At 38.6% G+C, this 25,249-nt stretch overlaps 2 protein-coding genes across 12 annotated transcripts in view; both read right to left on the bottom strand.

Annotated features, from left to right (window-relative positions):
* Nucleotides 1–19: 19 nt before the first annotated feature.
* Nucleotides 20–18,740, bottom strand: LOC114133224 (dapper homolog 3-like). The gene is made up of 4 exons (XM_027998947.1): nucleotides 17,613–18,740; nucleotides 5,673–5,805; nucleotides 5,205–5,315; nucleotides 20–4,767 (listed from the first exon to the last, which is right to left on the bottom strand). Exons 1-4 carry the CDS (start codon nucleotides 17,841–17,843, stop codon nucleotides 3,281–3,283), a joined length of 1,962 nt encoding a protein of 653 aa, XP_027854748.1. The 5' UTR covers nucleotides 17,844–18,740; the 3' UTR covers nucleotides 20–3,280.
* Nucleotides 18,741–20,254: 1,514 nt separating this feature from the next.
* gramd1bb (GRAM domain containing 1Bb) overlaps nucleotides 20,255–25,249 on the bottom strand; it is a 112,708-nt gene continuing 107,713 nt past the window's right edge. For all 11 annotated transcript variants that reach the window (XM_028045036.1, XM_028045034.1, XM_028045038.1 and 8 more), the window contains one exon: nucleotides 20,255–24,610. In XM_028045036.1, the coding sequence (XP_027900837.1) occupies nucleotides 24,521–24,610 (90 nt within the window). In that variant the 3' untranslated portion in view covers nucleotides 20,255–24,520. The remainder of the gene's footprint in view (nucleotides 24,611–25,249) is intronic.

The following is a 25,249-nucleotide window of genomic DNA, read 5'->3' as shown; positions in this document are numbered from 1 at the left end:
GCACCACTCGCATTGGGAAGGTATTTTTTATTATTATTTATTAAATCATAAAAAAAGTAAACAAAACCAACAAAATGTGTACAAAAAAGTTACCAAATAGAGACAAAATTACAATTTACATACTACATTCATTGCAAACAAGGCCACGTGATGATATATACAAAAGCAAAAATGTACAAGTGTGTGGTTTCCTATGCTTGTGTTTTTATTGAACTTGTGCACTTAGATATACTTTAAGCACATGCATATATGCATATTGGTATGGTAATATGGTATCTACTAGACATTGTCACTCAGTCCTCTTAATTTTTGCTTATCAGTAAAGCAAAGCGGTGTCTCTACATATTGGTAGATGTCAACATTAAACCACAAGTATGCAGAGTTGAAGACAGTGGCAGCTAAAAATAATGCTCTGCACATTCAGTTCCTGTTCAGGGTTTCACTATCAGCAAGTTCACCCTGACACAACTTTGCAACAACGACTGAATATTTGTGCTGATTTCAACTGTTTAATAATTGCTAACTTTTTTTTCATTTCAACAAATGTTTTAATTTAGAATTGAAATACCTGTTAGCACAGGAAATATGATTTGTGATGATTCTCCTAAAACAAGTTTATTCATGGGGAAAAGAGTAGGGCTGAACTGATTGCAGTTTTCTGGCCGATCACTGATCTCTTAAAAAGCCTAATTTACCGATTCCGATTTTGGCAGTTTTGGTCTGAAATGTTGCTTAGTATATAAAGACAGTTGCTGAATTGGCAATAATGGGGTGACTATTATTAACTGTAAATGTGCAGACAAGACCTGGTTGGTCAGTTTGTCAGTCAAACCTTTCTCACAGGAGAAAAGAAAAGCACAATGGTTGATTTTTAGACCTTTGCTGAGGTTGATAACATCGGTGGATAAGATCGGTTTCACATGTAAAAATCAGCCGAATACTGATCTCCTAAAATTAATGAAATCGGCACTGATAAATTGGCTGGCCAATAAATGTGCACCCCAATAAATTGTGCAACCCTAGAAAATACAGACACGTATTCATTCCCAGGTAAGACTTTGAGTTGGCTCCGAGTTGACCTTCAAAAGCTCCAAAAATAGTTTAAAATTTACTTTTTAAGACAATATTTAGAGAGGTCTAGCAAACAATATTTTCCCATGCATATATCTTTAGCATGATTATACACCATGCTATAGATAGAGTGGCACACAGTCACTAGTTGATAATATTGTTCAGGAAGAAGGTTTTAGGTTCAAACTCTTCAGACCTTATATGGAGTTTGTATGCTCATTCAGTGTATGAATAGGTTATCGCTTCTTCAATTTTATCCCACGGGTTCAAATTATGCATTTTAGGGAAACTGAGGGCTCTGTGTTGCTCCAAGGTCTATGTGTGTATCAATAGTTTTTATATCTTGTATGTGATCCTTGTGATTGACTGATACTTTGTCCTGGGTGTACCTTGGCTATGGTCTACTCCCCATTTAAGATAAGCATTACCTCCACAATACTGTGAGGAATAAATATTTATTGACAAAGAATAAATATATGCCATATTTCTCCAAGATTTTATTTTTATTTTTTTTGAGAAATGATTAGAAAAAAAGTTACACAACCCTTGGCTAACAAACTGAAATCATGGAGAGTGTTTAGTCAGTGAGTTTACAAAAAATAATAGATATGGCACAACATTATTTTTGTTTAACAGCTGAAGACTTAAGTCTAATTAAACAGGTGAGTGAGTGCTTGAATATCGTAAGGAGGTTTTGGATTTGGAAAACAGAATCCAAGTAAGATAACAGCTAGCTGACTAATCGAGATTAATGGTCATAAAAATGCAACAAAAGATGCACCTTGTGCATGCATGCTAAAATTTTGTTGTATGTTCAAGCAAAATGAAGAAGTTGCAAAAAGGAAAATTTAAGGTAGACCAATGAGGACATGAAAGCAGTAGGACAGGAAAGGTAAAAAAAAAGGATGTTTGCAAAAAAAGACCAAAAAAAACCCCCCAACAAAACATATGGACAGAAATAGGGCCATCCTGTAAAAATTAAACTGAGAGACATATATGTCTTTTAACAATGAAAAGCGAAACAAGAACCACCATCATGTAACCAGAAGAAAGAAAGAAGTGGGGACTTAAGGTTCCTTTTGTTACTAGACATCCAATTACTTTTTGTCTCTTGACATGTTTCAGCGTTCTGCTACCGTCTCCCAGCTGTTGCTCGTTTGCTTTTTGAAACAGTAGCTGGGAGGCCCCTGACAAAGACAGAAGTAGAACGTTGAAACATGTCAAGTATGTCTGAAGAGACAAAAAAGTAATTAGGTGTCCAATAAGAAAGAATCATTGAGACTTTTTCCATATAGATACGCTGATTTTTATTGGAACATGAAAGAAGTTGGCTACAAAGAAGCAAACATGGAGAGTGGATAACTAGATTAAAGTAGGTGAAGTAGTGAAGTAAATATGTTGTGCTCAAGATGAGAATGTATTTTGTTTGGTGATACTCATTGAAATTCATTGGATTTCAAATTAATAATCTCTAACCATGCCCGGACAAAGATCACTGCTGGAAGAAAATACGCAAACCTCCACAGTCAATAATGATATGAGGTTGTGAAACCGACAAAAGGACAAATAAAGTGGAAAATATTCTTTAGGAAATGCAACTCATTGTCACAACCAGCAAACAAATCCAGTTGGAGATACACAGAATGGTGCATGACATTGTTCAAGAGATTTCATCTACTTCTTCTGCAAAAATTGTAATTAACTAAATTAATGTTTAACGTTTTTGAGGGACACTTTACATAGCCAGAATACCATATGATATTCATTAAATTAATTTTGTGTCATAGCTTTAAATATTTTTAATTTATTTTATGCAGGTAGTAGAAAGTTCTTGAACCACACGCGCCAGCTCTGATTAATTTAATAGGCAATAAACATAAACAAAACAAACAAACAAACAAGTTCAATTGCTTAATTTTATGGCTGTTTCTGTTAGCACAGTGTAACATGAATCAATGAGGAGGGTGCCCATCATTTTAGTATCTGATGGTTGTCGAATTGAAAATTATTTCAACCAGACAGACAGTGGTGGTCATGCTATATTTTAATCAATTTTGTGAATGTAAATGCATTTCATCAGGGATAGAGGTAGGTTTATTTTAATGAATGGATTTATTATTTAGTGTAGAATTTGTGGCCAAAAGGAACAGCCATGAAGATGTTCAGAGCTGTTTAATACGTTCATGATACAGGTTGTGTGAGATTAGACTCAAACAGTGGTCATGACTTTAAGTGACCCTGTTCGGAATCTGAGTATCTTCTTTTTGAGAGCGTGGGAGGCTTTGATCTTGACGAAGGCTTTGGGCTGAGTCGCAGCGCTGGCATTGGCTTGTGGAGATGCAGACGATGATGAAGAGGTAGAAGCAAGGCGAGGCGGTAGTTGCTGGGGCCACACAAGCCCCCCACTCTCATCCGAATCGCTGGACAGCGAGCTGGATGGCGGGGAGTACACCTCGCTCATGCTGGATTCGGATTCGGCGGGGGCAGCCCCGGCGTAGCCCTCCTCGCTGTGGCACAAGGGGGCACGGACCTGAGAGTCCTGGTGCCAACGCTGGGCATGCTGTTGGTGGGACTGGGAGCAAGAGTGACCGTGACGAGCTTTTCGAGAAGATCGTTTATGTGGCTGCGCTGCATTCTGGATTTCACCCTCATCCTGGCTGAGCTCCAGGTTGGAGCACCAGCGGCGGTTTCCACTGTGGCCCTTGCTGGCCACCTGGGGTGCAGTGATTTGGCTTTGGTTCTGGGCAGGATTGGTTCGTCCCGGACGCCTCTCTGTGGTGCTGTACCTCCTGTCAGGAACCACTCTCTGTCCTGGAAGGCTGTTTTCAGAATGGGATCGGTTGGTTTTGTTGTTTGCCTTCTTGGATTTCTGTCGTTCATTGTGATTTTTTTTAGGAGCTTTGGACTTTGAATTGGACTGATCAGGAGAGGCAGCTGCTCGATTGGCCTTTGACTGTTCAGGTTTGTAATGTCTGGGGGACCGTACAGGAGCATGACAGGCTTGTCCTGGGATATACTGAGCACTTACTAAATTGTGTACTTGGTAAACAGAGGGTTGTGGATGTAGATAATGTTGGGGGGATGGAGGTTCACAGCAAAGGTCAACGCCACAGTTTGGCTCCAAGGAGGGCAGAGGTGATGGCAGTCTCCCTGTCAGAGGGTTTGGTCTGGGCTGGGGATAGGAGAGAGGCAAATAACAACCCTCCTCAAAAGATGGGGCCTCTGCCCTTCGGGCTTCCCCCTCAGGCAGGTCACAACCCCATTCCTGACTCTTAGGTTTTGCCGATAGGTCAACATGGGGCTGACAATGGGGGTCAGGAAGACGTTGCTCTGTGGTTAAAGAGGGAGTTCTCCTGTGTTGGGAGCTGTGTCCGGAGGCACCGCTGTATGTGGGGTCAGGGGTCAGGGTGGTCCGAGGCTGACATGGCCGCGATAAAAGAGCGTAACGCTGGATGAGACTCAGCATGTAACCTTCCACTCTGAAAGCCTGCTGATAGTCCTCCTCTGTGATCTGATCCTCTGCAGGTTGCTGCTGCCAGGTGTGGCTGGCAACACTGGTGTCCCACCGCCAAGAGTCTTCAACTGAGCCCTCCTCTACAATGCCCTCTAGTGGTGGGTGAGGTGCAGAGAAGGAACGAGGAAGGCTGGGCCGAATAACTGGTACATCAAATTCCCCATTCAGCATGAAGTTGTCTCCTAATTATCAAGAGAAACATTGCATGCTGTCATACTAAGCTAAAATTTTGTATGACTATATGCACAAACTATGGTAACCATTTGAAACAATAAGACTGCTTAAGCTTAACCTCCTTACCGGTTAAAGAGGTTGGCCCACATGCTAATAATCCTTAAATGTTTATAAAATAGAGTTTGCATAAAATGCTGTGAAGTTCTTAAGATTTACGTTTTTAAAGACTGTACAAATCCAATTTCTACTTGGCCCTTTGGACTAGCTGTTAGCTTCAACCTCTGCAACTGCAAACTAGACCAGACATAAATAGTAAAATCTATGGCGTGCATCTAACAGAACATTATTCCAAATAACCTTGGTTTGTAGTTTTAAGAAGAGCTTATTCTGGGGATGGCAGTGTCCTAGGCTACCTTTAGGTAAACCACTTCCTAAGTTTTCTTACCTAAAGACTTTGGTCTGTCATTGGTGTAAGTCCAGGAGGAGACGGGCTCAGTGGGCTCAGCTGAGGAGGGTTTTCCTTTTGGTGATTGCCCCTCACTTGAATCATAAAAACCTAGAACCACACCAACACAAAGCATATGTCTCATTTATCATACCTTCCTGTTAACTTCTCTAAAATATCCTGCTGGGTACTGACAACTCCAAACCACATTTTGGAAATAGTCCACAAAACTCATTTACAAGATTGTGAATAAACAAGACTGCCAGAAGGTAATGAAACCTCATTATCAATACAGTCTGAATAGTTTCAAGATAATTGTTTTGTTTTATAATTATTTTATTCAACACTTTGCTTAGTTGCAGTACTAAAAATTATTCAATCACAAAGAGCTTTTGAATTTAGAAAATCCTTAATTACACGGCTGACAGATTTGTGGGGACAGAAAAGCTTTTAAACAGCAGGAGTTACCAGAACTCGGCCGACTGTCACCGGCGTCTCGTTGAGCTCCCTCACAGCAGCCGTCGTTGATGTCAATCTTCAGATCTTCTACTTGCTGTTCTAGCGCCTGCATAAGGCCCCATGGAGCGCTGTGGAGAGCGCTCTGCAACACAAACGCATGCAGATTGTTTAACCGCTCTCTCTGTTGTTCTGCACTGTTGATATGTGATCTTGCTACAAGGATTAAGAAGCAACACATGGCAGTTCAGATATCAGACCAATACTTGGAATGAAAATACTTAAGTTCCTGGAAAAGGCACAGCTGTATGTTTTTGCTGCGTGCTTTCCCAGCTGCAGATCTTATTTTGTTTGACATTCATCTCTCCTGAGTGTTTCTACAAAGCCGAGTTGTGTGTCCATTTGAAACAACAAGATGAAAAATAAGATAAATTATCTTTTTTCAAGTTGCATGAACTGATAAATAACAGGTCTTCCTTAAATGATTTGGGGATTAGCTTACTTTCATCTTATGACAATGAAAGAAAATGGCAAAAATGAATCAAGACTAAATGTCAAAACAAATAAAAGAACAAATCACACGTATGTTTTGTGTACCCAAAGTACAAATATGTGCAATATTGAAGTGAATCCATATGATGCAACAATATCTGACACTATGGGCTCCAACATCCAAGGGGGCTCAAATGGAGGGCATTCAGTTGGAACATGAATAATTCAACGATGTCTGATGGGTAGGGAGATGTACTTTAACTTCGCTGGAGGTGTACACCCCCCCCACACACACACACGAACAGAATGACTCATTCTACTTAAACAGAATGAGTCATTCTGTTTAAACAGGCAAATGTGAGGCAAATAAGAGACAAATTTAGGATGTGAATTCATTTAAAAACACTCATTATGTTCTTGTTAAAATTTAGGTTGGGTGATATGCACTTAAATGTTTGTCAGAATATTTTGTGTTACTTCTAGTGCCAACAATAACTGATAATCAGTTTTTGAAAATCATTTGCAGTCTTTTATGGCAATAGATTGTATGGCTGGGACTGCAAGTCTCTGTCAGCAAACCCCTACAAAAACACAAATGCTGTTCTTATTTGATAATAACAAATGAGAAGCGTTACAATAAATGCTCATTCAACAAGATCTTGACTATGTATTATGAAGTTACAACTGTATTATTGCATAGTATGAGAATGTGTATGTGCTATATGTACCAGACAAGTTAATTTTTTTTACACGAATTATTTTGTTATTTTCTCTTAGTTATGCTTTTCATTTCCAGTGTTTGTTTTTATTGAAATTTTAAATGGCAGACAGACAGAAAGAAAAAAAGAAAGAAAGAAAGGTGAACGAAGGGAAGAATGAAAAAAGAAAGGAATAAGGAAGAAAAAAGAAAATAAAAGAAGGGAGGGAAAGAATTGTACTGACAGGGAATCTGGACACACAGCTCCGGTCAGCCTTTAAGTTGCTGCCAGGCTGGCTCTGTCAGATGGTGACATCATCTGACGCACACTCTAACATCTGTAGACACTCGCTTGCAAGCTTGTCTGGATTTGTTAACAAACACTATTGTGTATCTGTGACTTCTGAGAAAAATGCATTGACCTGTGATTCTACACCAACTGCTTGGAAAACCTTAAAATCTACCAGGTCTTCAAAAATGTCTAATCTAAGGATTTTTAACCTCATTATTTTCCCCACAATAGGGTAACATCCACACTTTATGACTGTAAAAACAAACCTAGGTCTTACAGGTCTTTTGGTTTGTTGGGGCTAATGCCGCTGACACTCAGGTCTTCTATTCCAGAAGGTTGAACATGTCTTTGTGATAAGGTGACACTATTTACACTGTGAACCTTCTGTAATGAAGCGTCTGCTGCTATCTGTGCTCTCCTGCACTTCTTTGGTCCTTGTCTTTGTTTCCCAGGACCAAATGAAACACTGCCATGAGAAAAATGATCAATGCAGTTGAGATATCACCAAAAAGCTCATTAAACAAAAGAACCAAGTTATTTTCTCTTTTACTTGGAGTCAATGCACTATTTTAGAGCAGTCACTTGTTAGATTTGACATATTTTGCATACAATTCATACAGACACTGATGTTTCTGACAGCAAAAAGGTTTAATCCCAACTTCTGGATAAAAACAATTTTTTTTTATTAAGTCAAATGATGCCCAAACACCTGTAAAAAGGCATTATTACTTAATAAGGTCTTGCAGTTTCTCATGTCTATGTTTTAGAAGATTGTGGTACTAATCAGCAATATTTCTTAAAATAGAAAGTCACCACCATATATGGATGAAGATGTTTTATTTGGTTTTATATGTTTTAAAACCACGTGTAGGGTCAAGATACTGCTTTCAGACAATATTTCTTTTGACATCGTCCTTGTCACTTCACCTTATGAACTCATTTTGAGCTACAGTCTTTGCTATCACTGCTGTCATCAGGACGGACTACGTGTGTTACGCACTGACGGCCGAGTTGTAGCGTCACCGCTAATAGACAGCTTTAATATCAGCCATTCTTTACTGCCTGGTCATTGCTTTCTTAACATAAGTATTTCTCAACTTGAGACATGAAAATGACTAAAGTACCACGAGCTACAAACCCATGCATAGCTGAAAAGGAGAAGTTGTAAAAATGTTTATATGTGTGCTCCTCAGCCAAGCACTCGAAAGTCTATTTGTCCTACTTTTGTTCCATATGTGCTCATAATGCAAATAACCGCTGTTGTAGGGCAAATAACCCAAGCGATGCTTCTAACATGACCTCCTGACCCCAAACACTGTCTTTCTTTGTGTGGACAAGGCTGCTTATTGTCTTACTGTACACAAAGCCCCAGCATTGATGCATTAATATGTTTTGAGTGGAAAGCTTTGCTTCGGCTGCAGTTAGGACGGTTGGGTAAGGAAATGGCCTGGACGAAGGGACACTATTGGAAATCAAGTAATCAATTATTCTGTTTCATGCAATCAATTTCTCACCACCTCTTGAGGTACTCGCACATACACAGGGACTCATGTTGACACACTTAAATACTATGGATGACGCTGGGTTAAAAAATAATAATCCTGCACAAACAAACTAATCTTAGTGGAAGAGAAGACTATGTGGTTCATTTTAAAAAAATGGTTTGTTTTCTCAGACTCACTGACAGATCTCACACTGGCATACTGACAATGCGTGCACTGTAGCACTGCTGTTTTACTGCATCCTGTGTCCCACAGTGGTGGGGGATGTGGGAGACAGCAGACGCAGTGAAGCCAGACTCTCTTGGAATCAGGAGCTGTTACAAAGCAGGCAAACAAAACATCTGGGATACTCGCATTTCAATTGGAGCAAGTTCATGAATAAGTTTCACTTAGCAACAGAATCATATCAGAAGAAATAAAGACTAAAACAGACAAAAGAGTTGGAAGCTTTATCTTCATCAGCATGAAGGCAGAATGAAATTAGTCAGATGCAAGAATTTGTGCAGGTCAAAAAAAAAAACATCAACAAAAAAAAAAAAACATACTGGAGCTTTTGTTAAAAATATGTCTAACAAGTTAACAGCATTGGAATGTTTGGAAATTTCTCCAGAAATATGTAGTGATAGCCATGATTGTCCAGATCTAAAACATGTCATTGACACAGGACGTGCTTAAATATTTTATAATGACGAAGCATCTCTAGGTTTCTGTTTTGTGTAGAGAACCCCTTATGTCCCATAAATACTGATGTGTAATGCTACATATTACTTCTGATCAAAATGATGTGGTTTTACTCATAACTCATTAGTTAAAAATTAAAAGTGCCCGTTTGAACTAGAGGATATTCAGAAAGGTTTAAGGAGATTTGGAAAATAATTAGTTGAATTTTTGCGAGCACAGTTCCAGGCTGATACTGTAAGACTGCTGCTTTTTATGCCTGGGTGTTTCGATTAACAGGTTTTAAATTTAATATACATATAATAGTAAGTACATAATGTTTCTTGTCTCCTAAGGTAGTGGAAGGTCTTAAAAGTTCTATGTTCCTCTTTCTCCGTTGTCCTTCCATCCTAAGGACTAAATGTACATGGCTGCTCATTTGTGTTGTAGAACAACTACAACATGGTCTGAAATAAGAACACTTTCAGAATGTAGAGAAGAGGGGAGACAAGGCATGCAGCCAACAGGCCCGACCCTATGTAATTAAAGCTATGTTGTTTTGGGAGGCTGGATCCTCACACATGCACATCCACACACACCGACGCTGCCCCCAGTTTCACTAGTTGACTCTGCTTATGATATCTTATTTTTATAAGCTCATGGTCATATTTTAAATCCCTTATCTCAACAGTGTAAATGTTTCTTTAAGATTCTTTCATTCCATTTTGACAGAGGGACTATTCTGAACAGATGCAGTGTTTATATAACGGAGTCCATGAGTACACTCTTGACTCTGTTCTACAGTGGTTTGTAGGAAGCAGATTGAGTTGAAAAGAATCCCTAAACAGACACAAAGTGAGCTCCGTTTATCTTAGAGATTTTCAACCTATTTAGAGTCCACTTAAAAGTTGTTGATTTGACTAGTTTCTGCATGAGCATAATTGTCTGAATCTAAGCAGGCAACCAAAGTAACTCAAGAAACTGAATACTAGAGCAAAAGCAACAGAAATCAGAGAGCAAAACATGCAAATTGTTGTCACCGATGACTGATGTGCTGCTGTCTTAACACCAGAACACACACAACCTGATGGCTCATCACACAATCCTGCAGAGTACGGCAAGCAATTCATCATACAAGCCAATAATAATAATACAGAATCTCTAAAGCACATTTCCATCATTCACTTCCTCCCAGTCATTTGTTTGAGGTTTCAGCTCCATATATCAACAGCAACTTTCTTCCAATCTGGAACATTCTTACGACAAATTAAAATATTTATATAAATTTATCTACTTGCTATACAACTCTAAAGCTGTTGGTTATAAGTTTCATTTTGGATGGCCAGAAAAATCCGTAAAACCATCTTCCCTTCATTTAAAAACTAGTAAAAAGTGTATTCAGCTTAACGAGTGATGACGACTTACTTACAGTTTTGTTTGATTACATGCTACAGGGGGCTACCACATACTGTATGTCGGCATTCACAATCAAAATGTGGATTTGATTAAACTCGTCGATCCACAGAGTCAATTTAAATGATTTCACTTTGGTTTCAAAAATCAAGCTCTCATCTCCTAATTGACGCATGTGTGTCACACATTCATGCAAAATTCATATAATCCCTTCCACCCTCTCCAAACTCTCTCAGCAGGGTTGCTCAGAGGCAGGTCAGAGCTCCATGCTTTCTCAGCTGCTGTCTGGTGTCCCGCAGCTGTCAGCACCTTCATCACCACACACACTGTATCTAGGAAAAATAAGGCCCCCTCACTCTGTCTGGGGACCCACTGTCACATCGGAAACACACACGCACCAACAAACACTAACACCCGAGCGGTCTCCAGGGTCAAATGCTTCTCTGCCACACTTTACTGGCTTGGACCTGTATAGAAGATGAGACTGGTGGTGGGCGGGGGTCTCGGGTGCAGATGGTGACCTGATATTTGTGAAGTCTCAATCTGAGACTTCAGCTAAATTAAAGTTGTGCAGAAATCCCTCAGAGGAAATTCCAACTTAATTATTAACACACATGGATGACCAGAACAATTGATAAAAATCAATCTAGACACAAGTTGATCTATTTTTTGTTTGTTTGTTTTGTTTTTAGTCTGTGCGCAGATGTGGGGTGCAGAAACCCTGGTGCGCATTGGAAACACATGCCCGTCACGTAGCTATTTCTCAAAATTCAATTTGTACTAATCTTGTTTGGAAAGAGCGATGGACAAAGTTCTGATTCGGACGTAGAGTCAGACCTCAGAGACACCGGATACAAGGCCCGCTTATGCGCGCCTCGTCATCTGACTGAGATCGGCATGATTAGTATTCTGCTCCATGTGCGTCTTTTGTTAGACCACCAGCGGAGCAGGGGCACAGACACAGGCAGGGAGGAAGGAGGTGTGGCGATTAGATACTCTTTTTATAATGTCTTATTTTTATGACAGTGCATGGATCGAGAAAACAAAAAACATAGAGCCTGACCTATAAAACTGGTTTGATAATTTGCATTTATTTCACTTGGGCACCTTTGAATCTGTGATTTCAGTAAAATTATGTTAGATTAACTGCTAAAGTGTCATTTTAAAAATGCATTTGCACCATTAAGATTCTCTGTTGTATAATGACTTAAAGTTTACACAATAGGTAATATCTGCCAGAATGGACCGTAATATCTAACTGGAAGTGCAAGCAATACATACAAAATAGATAATATAATAGGATAATACAAGGGATCTCTGGTGGGTCCCAATTGTTGGTATAGAACCAGGAAGAAAACCTTCAGTGTTTCCTTGATAGTCTTTTTCTGTTCTCCATATTAAAAAGGACAAACTTGGGTTTGATTAAGACATACAGTGTTACTGAACTTTTAAGATGTGTTTTAAAAGATGTAATGTGAACCTTTTAACTGACAACCACAGCTATGTTTCACCACGGGGTTTGATACAGGCTTTAATTCTTTCACCAACAAGGAAACTTTTTTATTAAATCTCTTAATTTTTTAGAAGTTGGTACATTTATGCAAAATATTTCCCCCTCACATTGTTCTGATCATCTAGTACATTTAATTTTCAGACACAGATTGTCTCAGCAAATACAAACAGGAATTTTTAAATGGTTATTTAATTTATCAAGATTAAATAGCTATCCATACCAAACTGCTCTGATGTGAAAAAGCCATTGCTCCCTTGCTAATTCATAAATTAGTTGTGAATAATCATGTATTTTCAAGAGCTAAGCATATTTTTACGAACAATACACAGATATGAATGCCCTCTGACCTCTGCAATCAAGAAATCACTCAAATAGAACCTGTCAAGCCACCTGAAGTAGAATAAAACAGGGGAAATGTAATCATCCGAGTGTGAATGATGTCTATTGTGAAAAATAACCCGATTCTTCACGTTACATGACTCACTCTTGATGCATGTTAAGACTCTTATCTCGGTCACGAAATACCTCAGTGCTAAAAATATATCCACAAGCTAGCAAAAAAACAAAGGTCTCTAGAAAGTGTCTTTGTAAAGGGGAAAAGGTATCATGAAGAGACAGAATTGGAGTCTGTGATTTCCCAAAAAAATAAGAAAACTACATTTAACAGACAATACTAAGAGCCCTGCTCAAAATATTAATGTATTGCGACCTGCAATTTTGGCACACCAAGCCTGCTCTGCATACCCTGTGGCAACAGGCTTTCTAATGAGGCAGTGAAGTCTTCAAAACTGCCCTAGATGGGACCGTCTCACTACAAAGAAACAGGCGCAGGACTCTCAGTGATTCAGCATTATGGTGAGTTGTATTTTTCATATACTATATTTGTTTTTGTGGCATATCTTACTTTAAAGACTTATTTAAACGTTATCATAGTGACCAGTAAGCATTAAGGGGCAGAGAGGATCTGACTCATGTTTGCTGTTGGTGCAGTGCTGTAGGGACGCTGCTAATAAAGTTACAACTACATATTGGATTTATATTTATATTTTAAAAACACCCCAGTTTTTATGCCAGATCTTAAAGGCTGGTTCATGAAAGTATATTGTCTGTTACTCAACCGGTCCATGAAAGGGTTACAAAGCCATTTTATTAAGAGTTTTGAACTACAGAAAACTACAGTGAGAGTCATTTTCCACAAAGAAAGGCAACATGAAACACTGCAGCACCCTGAAGTAGAGCAAACCAAAACTACTTCAGGGTGCATCAACCTCTCATCACAAAAGAATCTAAGACAATATCTAAAAACATCCAAACAATAATGAGACAAACATGACATCCATGGAAAAGCTATGAGACCAAAATCACTGTTAATAAATTAGAACACAAAAGAACAACTAACATTTTATTTTAAATGTCTTCATGACATTTAAACAAAAAATGTAAAAAGAAAGTGTATGCTACAGCATCTGGCATTAAACTAAAACAACATTTTAGAAAAAGAAAATCACAATATGGTGGACCACTTGGTTACAGTGTGATGAATTGCTCTGCTCCTTCCAGATGTGCACAATTAAATATTAGGGGTTGATTTCCCCATGAAAAAAAGCCTAATTTAAAATTACTTTCTGTGCTTCTTATGTTAAAATTTGTTCAACCATCACATTAAAGTGCGACCCAACATACAGAACAGAAAAAAAAATCTAAAGAGAACTCTATATTTATTCATAGTAACCTATATAACCACAGGGTTGCCAACTCTCACTAAAGCTTTCCTTTTATTTGCCTCCATTTTTCCTTGGTCAAATGTCTCTCAAGATAAGGAGAATGTTTTTGCCAAAAGGGAAACTCTTTTTCTGCACTGCATCTTGTGATCAGTCATTCTAAACCACTGTATTCGGATTTCTATGAAGTCATGATCCCAAAGTTGCACCAGCTCACTTTGGGATCTATTCTTCCAAAAAACCCTTTCAGCATATGACTGCCAGATTTACCTGCCCCTGACATCAACTCTCATCGGATTGTCTTGACCTACAGGCTTGCATGGTTATGATTTTTCCGAGTTTCAATGAAAGGGGAACAAAGATTATTTTACACAGACCAAGTTGTATCTCACACTGTTTGGTTGCCTAGAACCATGCATCAAACAGCATGTAGCAAACCTGGGATTAATTACAGACACAGATTTTCATATTTTCAGAACGGTTTCCTCCAGTTGAGACAAATAAGATTTAAACTACTTTTCTCAAGCATTACTTGAAGAAAGTAGCACATACTTTTATCTCAGTTTGTCTCAACTGCTGCAACGCACTTTATACTAGACAGGGATCACTTTCATTTCTTCAGCTAGTTCAAAATAACGATGTCTGTTGTCATCGCACAGATTCTGTCCTTTCTCCAGTATTAATTTTAAAATCCTGATGTTGGGTTGTAAATTCCTAAAATGGTCTTGCTACCACTCCGATTTGCTCTAGCGTAATCTTCCCAAGAGCAGCAGACCAGCTGCTTTCAGTTGTCTCAAAAACTAGACAGAAACTTAAAGGAGGGTGAGCTTTTCTGCTGTGGTTTCCAAGCTTTTGAACACATTACCTTTAATTATTAGACAGTCATCTGTGTTTCCTGTTTTTTAAAGGTACATATTTACCCAGTAGCAATAGGCACATTGTGAGTTGAGCTGTTGCTACTCTTTTCATATTTGTTTTATTTCTTGGGTTTTACATTTTCTTATTTTTATAGCACCTTGGGTAAGATAGTTTTTTTTTAAACATACTCTATAAATAAATTCTCCTGGAACTCTGGAGATGCTTGACTTCTAATTATAAAGATCGCATTAGTTTCCATAAAGCAATAACTTCATAACGTACAGTCATGATGTGGTGGTGGTGGTTGTTCTTGGACCCAAATGGAGAGACAGAGGTGGCAAATGGATTTGGAGATTTAATGAAAAGATAATTAAGAACTTACAAAAATCACTGGGAGCCTAGTCAAAAACACAAACCAAAACAAATCCATAGTAGGAGAACAACAGGGAGACGCAAGGAGAACACACATGTTTGTGACAGGAGTAGATGAGAGGATCTGGTGAGTAGTGAGTAAGAATGAAGTGCTTAAGTACTGGGGAGGTTGAATGCTGAACAAAAGACCTAAGCTGATGAGCTAACAGGTTGCAGGTGTGAGTGGAGGGAGCGCTGACAGACTGAGGAGAGGAAGAGAGAGAAAGTGGCACATTGGGGCGAGGAAGAGTACACAGTGGAACAGGAAATAAATCTAACACTAAAGAATAACTAGACTAAGGAAACAATTATACTAGAGTGACAGAGAAGAACTAGACACAACAAATAAACATGATAAACTAGAATCCCTAAGGGAGAACTGAAGTGGAAATAAGACAAAACTAATAGAAAAAACTAAGGAATACAAAAAAATGACAAAACCCAACATCAAACTCAAACAATCCGAGATCCTAACACATACTAAAATATTCAATTTAACATTTTAACACCTAAGCCTATTTTCATATTGTATATTCAAAAATACAGTGTCATCCCACTGTTTGCTAAACACTAACTACAATTGTTTCTCCCATCAACTTTCAGTCAGAAGTTGACAACTCTGACTAATCTGGGCCATTCTCTGAGGGACACCGCACATGACGAATGAAACTCTTATTCAAGAGAACCAACATTTTCATTTAGACTCTAATCAGATTGTTCAGGTATAATTCTGGTTGATAAAACGTGAACAACTTCAATGGCTTGAACTAAATGCCTTTCAGAATTCCTTTTAGTCAGTGCATAAAGTCAAGTGGTTTGTTCTTCATTTTTAAAAGAAAAAGAAATTGCTTTTAGATTTAGGCAATAAACACTACTAAAATAAATGAAGCCCAATTGGAATATAGCTTGCCACTGGCAGAACATGTCAGGCTCAGTTTATCTTTCCTCTTGTTAAAATGTACCCTCCCTATTCTCTTGGTTTTCATGTTTAAGTTGATTAAGGATTTAATCCTTAAAAGTGTTTACTTATATTCTACATAACTGCAGAGAAAAGTTTGAGCTCTATGTGAGAACACAACATGGATTTTAGGAAAATTTGACAACACAAGCAAAGCGGTTTGTGTAGGAGGGCAGTCTGGGATGAACATGTCTCATTATCAAAGATCTTCAGGGATCATTTAGAGTCAAGCTGTTGTAAAAGCTCTGCAATAAGGTCAGCGCATTCCATTAGGATGACATTAAAATTTTTAAGATGTTTCCTGCAGAGCAGCAACAACGTTGGCCAGACTTTGAAACAAGCCTAATTCTTTCACTTCGCCCCGCCATGCATGCACCAAAATGACTATTGTCATACATCTTTTGCAGACGTTGTCATGCATGGTAGCAATCGTCATGGCACTCAGTCAAACTGTTGCTTAAACACCTATCCTTAAACCTTTTGCAGCTCGTATGCAACTCGAATGCTTTGGAGTATGTTGAAATCTGTCAAAAATTGCTTTTCCACCAAACTGTTTACTGACAAGGTAATTGTCTTGATTTTTCTCCCTCTTCTGACGTCATTTACTTATATACACAGCAGCAATCCCATAAGTAACTTGGTATTCTTTGACAGCTTACTGTGGAATTACAAAATTTATTACCCTGATGTGTTTCAATTTTAGGGGTACATTTGCTATTGAAACCAATTCAACGTTTATTTAATATCCTCCAAAACTCCAGACATAAAACAGAGAAGAGGCTCTTTGGTGGTGCGTAAAGTCTCCTGTGGGAAACGCTCTTCTCCCGTACTTAAACTTTTGCTTGTCTTGATTAACCCAGTTTTCTATTCTTATAATCCTGGCATTGTCACAGAACGGTAGGCGCAACTTTACAAAAGCTTTGCTTCAAGAGAAGTAAAAACTCTAAAAGACAATTTAGCGTGCAGCGTACGAGCGTAGACGCGAATTTTCTTATTTTATGATGTGCAGAAAGCACAAATGAGAGCTTGTTAAGGGGTGAGACCTACAAAAGTCTTCAACGAGGGAACAAAGGGCCATTAAATAGAGGGTCTGTGCCACAAGCGGCGGCTGCTCCTCCCCCTGGTTTCGCTACCCACAGGCATAAATCTCAACCTAAAGCACAGAAACGCATTACAGCCTTTCATACAGAGAGCCTATTTATCAAGTTGGGTAACTTTTTTGCAGTTAGAGGTCATCTCAGTACAAAAGGCGCTGGCCCAACAGCAGAGTCCATGCAACGGTCAAGCAGATCACAATGGAGATTGTCTGCAGGCTTTCAGATATTTAAAAGTGTGTAAGCTTCACAAATGACATGACTAAAAGAGGGGTAAATTAATGCTGTTTGGGGATAAGGGAATTCAAACAGTAAAAAAAAGACGCTCAGTAGAAACTTCTTACCAGCTGACGCCTGAGCGTCAAGTTTTCCTGGCCCCAGCTGCTGAAGCATTCCAGCTCTCCTCTTGAGCCATCCTGGGCTGGAGGCTCTCCCAGAGCCAGCGCTCCCAGCACAAGACACTCCTGCCTCTGTCTGCGGAGCTCCAGCTCACACAGCCCGGCCAGACTCGCCTCCAAGCGATCCTTGGTTCGACTGCGCTCCACGGTTGCTGGAAACGAGAGCGCGCGCTGCATCTCACCCAAAGAAAAATCCGCTATAAGGTGCAGAAAAAAAAATCTGACCCGGTTTGATTTTTTTTTTCTTTTTTCTTGTCGTTGGTTGGCGCAGTTTTAGGAGAGCAAACGCAAACTACAGAGGGTCAAATTCCATCCCATTCCTCGTGACTGCGCGGTTATCTTGGAGCAGCGGCATGGTTCCTCCGACCTTCTCTGAGCTGCACATTTTTTTTTTTTTGACTCGCAGCTGTCAAAAGCATCCCTGGAGCCCCGCCTTCGGCGGAGCGGCCACTGAGGGAAATTGGGGGAGTCTTCCCGCTTCTCCCCCTCCACCCACTTTTGTAAAATCAGTTTCAGCAGTCATTGGATCCTAGAGGCTGGGCTGAGGTGCTGAGCTCTGAAGTGTCCCATCCCCCTTGATTCCTTACAGTGACGCGTCGACCTCACCCATCCCAGGACTAATGGACTTCCAAAGGGGATGGTTATATTTCCATGATTAAAACACTGGGATCTGGAAACATTTCTTGTGTTCACATGAAGGTAAAAACAACATCAGAAGTAACAGAAAAAAAACGCCAGAGATGCGCCAAGTTAGACTACCATGAGGAAACAATTTTGACAGATTTGTGTTGCTTGCATGATATTGTTTAAATTATTCAGATATATTTTTCACTGAAATAGTAATTACGTTATTTTTCTAACCTATTCCCTCTCCGGTTGCTCCATATGGCAAAGAAAATTGGAACACATTCAGATAGCAATGAAAGAATGTCTAGATTTCTAAGCGAATCCTGGATGTTATTTTGTTCATTTTCTGCCTGAAAACATAAATAATGCATTCATAGTCAGGTACATATGTTCAAGGGACAATCATATCAAATATAAATTTACACTCAGTGCCAGACAAGTCAAGCACCCAGAAGGAATGGTAATTTCCAAATATCTACCATGTCAGATGATGGAAACCATGAGAACTCAGGCCCACATCCTTATTTCTTTTATATATATATACATGTATATATATATATATATATATCAGTTATGTATATACACATACCATTAGGTAGGCAAAAAGGAGCCAGTGACACTAATAACTAACTGTATTGACTCCCTGTCTGTATCATGTTACCTATTCTGCACATTTTCGTTGAACAGCTCTTTGTGTTTTACAGAGACCTGCTCAAAGAACAGCTAGACTCTTGCTATTATTACATTTTATGATTAGTCAGACACACACAATTAACTTGAACACCATTGAGATATCCTTTGTGTCAAATTCGAGTCATATTACAAGAGAGGAAATACGATAATGTTAGTTTCACTTCAGCAAAGTGCTCCAAGTGCAGCAAAGGCTCCAGCTGCCTGCATGTGTCGAGTCAGACATTTCTTTAAAGAAGTGATAAAACTATGAGCATTGTAGGTGACACCTTATCTGAACATTATATCTGCTTTCTCGACCTTCCAAAACTATGTTATAGCAATATATTTCCAATTCTTGTTGGGGTGAAATGTGTCAGGTAAAACAGATTGGAGAGGCTGCTGATTTGCGACATTGGTGAGCCAAGTGGAATACATTCATGTACAATGTAATACTGAAGGAATGAAGTGTGTTATTTTACTGCATGTTATATTCAGTAAATCAGAATATGCTTTCTAATGAGGCACGTTTGTCTGAAAAGTAGCTCAAAGAAAGTTATAGCTTTACTTTTACTAAGCCCACATTTTTGTTCATATGCGTTTCTATTGGTATGATACTCTAATCCTAAATGTCATGTTTTCATTAGCTGTAAGCAAAAACTCTGAAAAAAGGCTTAGAAATATCAGCATGTGTGTAATTGACCTATCTAGTGTGTTTGACTGACTGAGTTGAGTTACTGCATTAAATTTAATGTTTAAATTTTAAATTTAATAATATCCCAATTAACTGAATCTGGCTCTTTATGGCTCTGATAATAATGAAGTTTCAAAATGATACAGATTTTTTTCCTGTAGCACATCTTGTGTCCATCTTAACTGTTTGAAAGCTTGTTTCTATCTCAGTAAATGCAAAAAGAAAAAAAAAATCAACACATTTACATAGTAATTACTACTTAAGTTAACAGCAGTACATGTAACAACAACAAGCTCATTTTCAGCGGGGAAGATTATAAAAAGCATCAATTCCCAAAATAACAGTGCTTTCAGAACATACCATGAATTATCCATCAGTTTTCATTCTAAAGTGCAGTGACAGATGAATATTTCATAATGACCATGCAATCTGTCTTTTCTATTCTTTATAGAATCTCCTCAAATGATGCACAGTGCATGTTTTGTACAGCTTAATTTTGCGATTCACTTGAATTTCCTGTAATCTAAAGAGCTGCAAATAGAAACCTCCCACCCACAACAAAAACCAACAAACAAACAAACAACAGCAACACAATTTATTTGGGTTTTTAAAAATCTTTATTCATACTTCCAGTTTCTACTTCACATGAACCAGAAAGCCACTTCTGGTTTTTTTTTCGGTTTCTATGAGGCAAAAATCATCAGCAAGTCAAAACCCGCGCGCAGCGCAGGCCGGATTCTTTTGTCAGTGTGTTTGTGTGCACACTGCAGAAATACACAACATATACTTAAAGTATACTCATCTTGTGTATAAATCTCACTAAAAGTCTAGAGATGAAAACATCTTCTAGAATAATAATAAAAAAAATACAGTAGAATTGCTTTTAAAAAGAAATACAGCAGAACATGTTATCTCAAGACACACTTGTAGAAGAGTGTTTGCCAGGAGTTTTGATCAGTGGTCGTTTTCAGGAGGTGGCGCGTGATTCCAGTTGGGTTAACACAGTGCTGCATGTTCAGCACAGCAGACTCGCCATGCCGAACGGGGTGCAATCACTGAACCACGCAATCTCTTATCAGTGATATAATAATAAAAAAAATAATAATAACAAAACAAAAAACCCAATCTGTGTTACACAGCAGCAAGAGCAACCATACAATCATTCATTTAACACAGGTTAACTGTGCGAGTGCAAGCTAGAAAAGAGAGACTGAAAGCAAACAGGGATTGATTGTTGCTTATGTTTGTGCAAGTCAAATTTTGCATAACTGTAGATACGCTGGAAATACATCCTGACAACTTGTTTTACCCAAATCAAGCTGTGAGAATAGGCATGGACCGGTTACAGGTATTAAGTTATACCAAGGTCATAAAACCAGCTAAAAGCCTTTTCATTAAGTCGTTCCTGCAGTTTAAAGTCAGGAAATACCAGAAAAATTGCTGGGGTGATCAGATTTTCTCCAGTTGCTTGGAAAAAAACTCTGAACCCTCCACCACCTGTTGCTGTGAACTGCTGGTTAGGTGGCTCAAAGAACGGGTCCTTCATTTTTCCCTCACTCACAAGAAACATCAATTTGCTTGGAAATATTTCAAGTTGCAGGCAATCACAGAGTAAAAACTCAAAGAGCTCCACCCATCGTTCCTTTGACTGGAACGTTTTAAAAGCTACAATCTGCGAGCTGCAAGTGCCGTTTCTGTAAAGCAACCAGTGCAGGCCGTACTGGAGCAGAGAGCCCCACTAACTAGCCAGTTAATATCAGATTGTTATCCTTATGTTGCTCTATTAAGAGCGCAGCAGCAAAAAAAAAAAAAATAATTACTTAAAAAATACACCTAAATTTAGCAGGTGGATATTTTTTGCTTATCAAAATTAAAATACATTTTTACAACAGTATTAGTATAAACTACATAATTTTAGCAGCAGTAAGAATGATTGCTTCTTTTTTGCTATAAATAAACAAAGTTCATGTTATACAATAATTTTTTTTATGTAAATACCATAATACTGTAAAACTCAGATATTAAGATTACGAAACCACGAGGACAACAACCCGGCCCATGCCTATCTGACAATATTTTAAATTTTAAATGAAAAACACCTGCTTGTGTAAAATGAACACTTCAAATACCCTTTAAAAACAAACCTTTAAAGCATCTCGGCCATATTTTTATTTGGAAAAACACGACGTTCCTTCACCATCACTTACATGAAGCACAGCTTCTCTGTTAACTGTGGTAGTCAGGATTTTACAAGTGAACCCTAAGGAACATCATTTCACATTCAAACTTCTAGATTTTCCTCTGATATCATAACTCTGTGACTTTTTAAAATTACATTAAGCATAGCAGAAATCCAGTCAAGGAGCTTTTCTCCAAGTTTCACCATGCCCACCATTAAAACACAGAGCCGGGGCATCCAGAATTCACTTTTCCCTTCTTTACCCTAAAAACATAGAGAAATCTGATATTTTTCATATTCGGGATGTGTTTAGGAAAGATCTCAGTTTCCCCCCAAAAAAACGTTTAATGAGTTTGAAAGTTGTAAATCACCAGTGTAGTATTTCCTCTACATTCATCTCTAAACAGAACCATTATATATATATTTTTATTCTCTACCTGAAAAGGCCTTAAAGTGCTTCACTGTTTAATGAGGAAATCTTTTCTTTCTTCATTTTTGGAAATGCTGTACGGGGGTCTTTGCTAAGAAACTCTCCAAAGATGCTCTACAACGCATCTCCTTTCTTACATATAGATATTTATCTATCTATATATATATATATATATATATATATATATATATAGTACATGACATACATGATGAACACTCCATTTAACACAATGTGAGAAACTGTGATGGTGCAATTCTACTCTTTACTTTTGGTTCAGTTTAGTTGCGTAACGTTTATTTTCATGCTTTTATTGCACCCAAAAACAGACACTTGAAATAAGAAGAGGGAAATTACAATAATCTGGATTACAGGGATAGTTTGGCATTTTGAGAGTGTCATCACTAATGCATTTGTTGTTTTTGATCAGTTAGAACTTAAACTTAAAGAGGATTTGAAGGATTCCGATTTTCTTTCCAAATTACGATCTCGTTATTAGCAATTCCAGATGTAGAAGTGGTTCAAACAAGGAATGCTTTTCTCAAAATGTCAAAAGATTCCTGTTCAGCAAAGAGAGGTCAAGCCACCAGAGCGGTGACAATGGAGCTGCTTACAGAGGGCGAAGGAAGGGTTTTCATCCAAAATATTACATATCCATTTAAATGAGGAAAATCATCAATTTCTTCACTCAATTAGGACCTTCTTCTAATAAATATTTTTTTTTTAAAATGTGTTAACTTCCACAACCAATCACTTTTTGCAAAAGCAGGAGTTCATTTTGTTTTCAGATTCTGGATACATCACTTTGGAACAAAACTCTTCTAGTGTAAACTGGACCCTGGTGGGACAATAATGCAAGGCATTATCCAAAAGACATTAGCATTCAAAATAAAATAAAGGCAGTCTGGCTGCAGGGAGCCAGAAGAGGAGAAAAAGTAAGAAACATACGAGTGTGGAATGGTAAAAATGTCACACTTTCCAGTACACATGTGTAAGCACACACAACGACCCACACACACACACACACACACTCTATCTCTCACACACGCGCGCACACACACACACACACATAGGAGCGCGAATATAATCGCACAAATGCAGAATCATACTTGCACACTGGACATGTCACAGACATATCTGGCATGCATTTCGTAGAAGAAAACACTTTTCAATAGAAACTCTAACTTGTCTCGAGCTCTGAGAATTTCTCTATGTACATAAATTAACAATAAATATAGGTCATGTATTTATATATATTTATATTGAAATATATATTAAATAGTGAAATATTCTTATATATTTCAAATATATTCATAGAATGTTTTCCAATTTGAAACATCTGTAAAGAAATTTCATCACAGCTTAGTAATAAAACACGTAAGAATGCAGTTCTCCCTACTGGCCTGACTGCAGAGTCCCCAATTTAAATGTTAAGTTGTGTTGAAAATCGGATCAAGTCCTAACGGACTAATACATTCCACTTCATCAGGACGAGGAGACGTAATTGTAAGTAGCGGTTAGTAACGATCTGATTGTTGTATGCTGATAAGACAAACTGGGTTCTCAGCAATCCACAGATTTGTAACATTTTGACAGGTTGGTCTGACAGGGAGCCAGCCCTGACAGGAACCATGTGGACCAGGTTCAAACAAGGAGAGCGATCAGTAAAGCTGACCTCCTGGCTAGAATACCAGTTGTTTTGTTGAATCTCTGCTCAGATCACCCAGAGATTTGTTAAAGGGACGCTACAGCATGGACTTTGAGGGACCGATTTTGTGTTTGGAACAGTCAAGAGATGCTTAAGACTCAAAAAGACACCCATGTCCTTTGACTGGGTCTCTCCTTTTCTGGTCTTTTTTCTGACATACATCGACTGGAACTGGACCATATTGACACTGAGGACTGTTGTCTACATGCATGCAGTGGTTCCTTCTTTATCTCGGAGACTCTCCTGTTGACATGGCTTACAGTAGGATGCACTTGAAAATAAAAAGAGCTGAATGGAAACGTTTCCCACTGGTGTAAAGGGCGAGAATGTCTCGCGTCTTCCCATGATGCCACAGAGATGTTGGGAATACCTCCAACACTCCCCTCTCTGGGTGCTCCAGAAACTACTACTGTCCTTTCCTCTGTGTCTTTGGACCCGCTCACCGTTGGTCCCGCCTCCCTCTCTGCCCTGCTGCTGCCTCCATACGTCTTGACAAACAAAACAGGTCCTTATATTGCACGGCACGCCCTCATGGCCTTGTGGTGGTGTGTCAGTGGTAGCGACTTTTCTTCTCCTCGGTCTCGGAGCTGTAGTCCCTCAAACCAATGCCTCGCTGGAGGTTCAACAACGAGTCTTTCATCTGAAGATGAAAACACCAGTGTGTTAAAGACAGGGAAAATATTATGAACTACAAACATCTTTTCAAACACAATAGTCAAGCTGCATTTGAACAAATCTGATATATGGATATTATAGGCAGAATTACTGTCTTTTGGGGTCTCAAAGCAGACAGATTACAATGCATTTCAATAGTTTTCATGTGTTTTGCATTGTGTTAAGTTACAACCATATGCTTCTAGATCAACTAAAAAAGCAGCTCAGTTGGTGTTTATATTCAGAACCAATTATTCTTATAATTGATTCTTAACATTTTCTCCAAAGCATCACACTGCCACCACATTGCAACACTGTGAGGATTTTGTATTCAGGCGGATGTACAGTGTTAGTTTTCCTCCACATATAGGATTTTGCATATTAGCCAAAGAGTTAAATTTTGTCATGTGACAAAATGTAACTCTCAATTTATGGGGGTGGGTCACTCCAACCCACCCCCATGTGGTTTGTGGTAAACTATTGACCTGTCAACAGGCTCTCTCACCCGAGCTACGGATTTCTGCAGCTCATCCAGAGCTACCATGGGCCTCTTGGTTGTTTTGCTCATTTATTCACAAGATTGTGGTTGTAACAAGAAAAAATATGAGAAAGCTCAAGGGGTGTA

This window comes from Xiphophorus couchianus, chromosome 18, assembly GCF_001444195.1.
Source record: "Xiphophorus couchianus chromosome 18, X_couchianus-1.0, whole genome shotgun sequence".
Taxonomy (NCBI): Eukaryota; Metazoa; Chordata; class Actinopteri; order Cyprinodontiformes; family Poeciliidae; genus Xiphophorus; species Xiphophorus couchianus.
The sequence above is the reverse complement of the archived record's forward strand: the minus strand, read 5'-3'. Positions and strand labels throughout refer to the sequence as shown.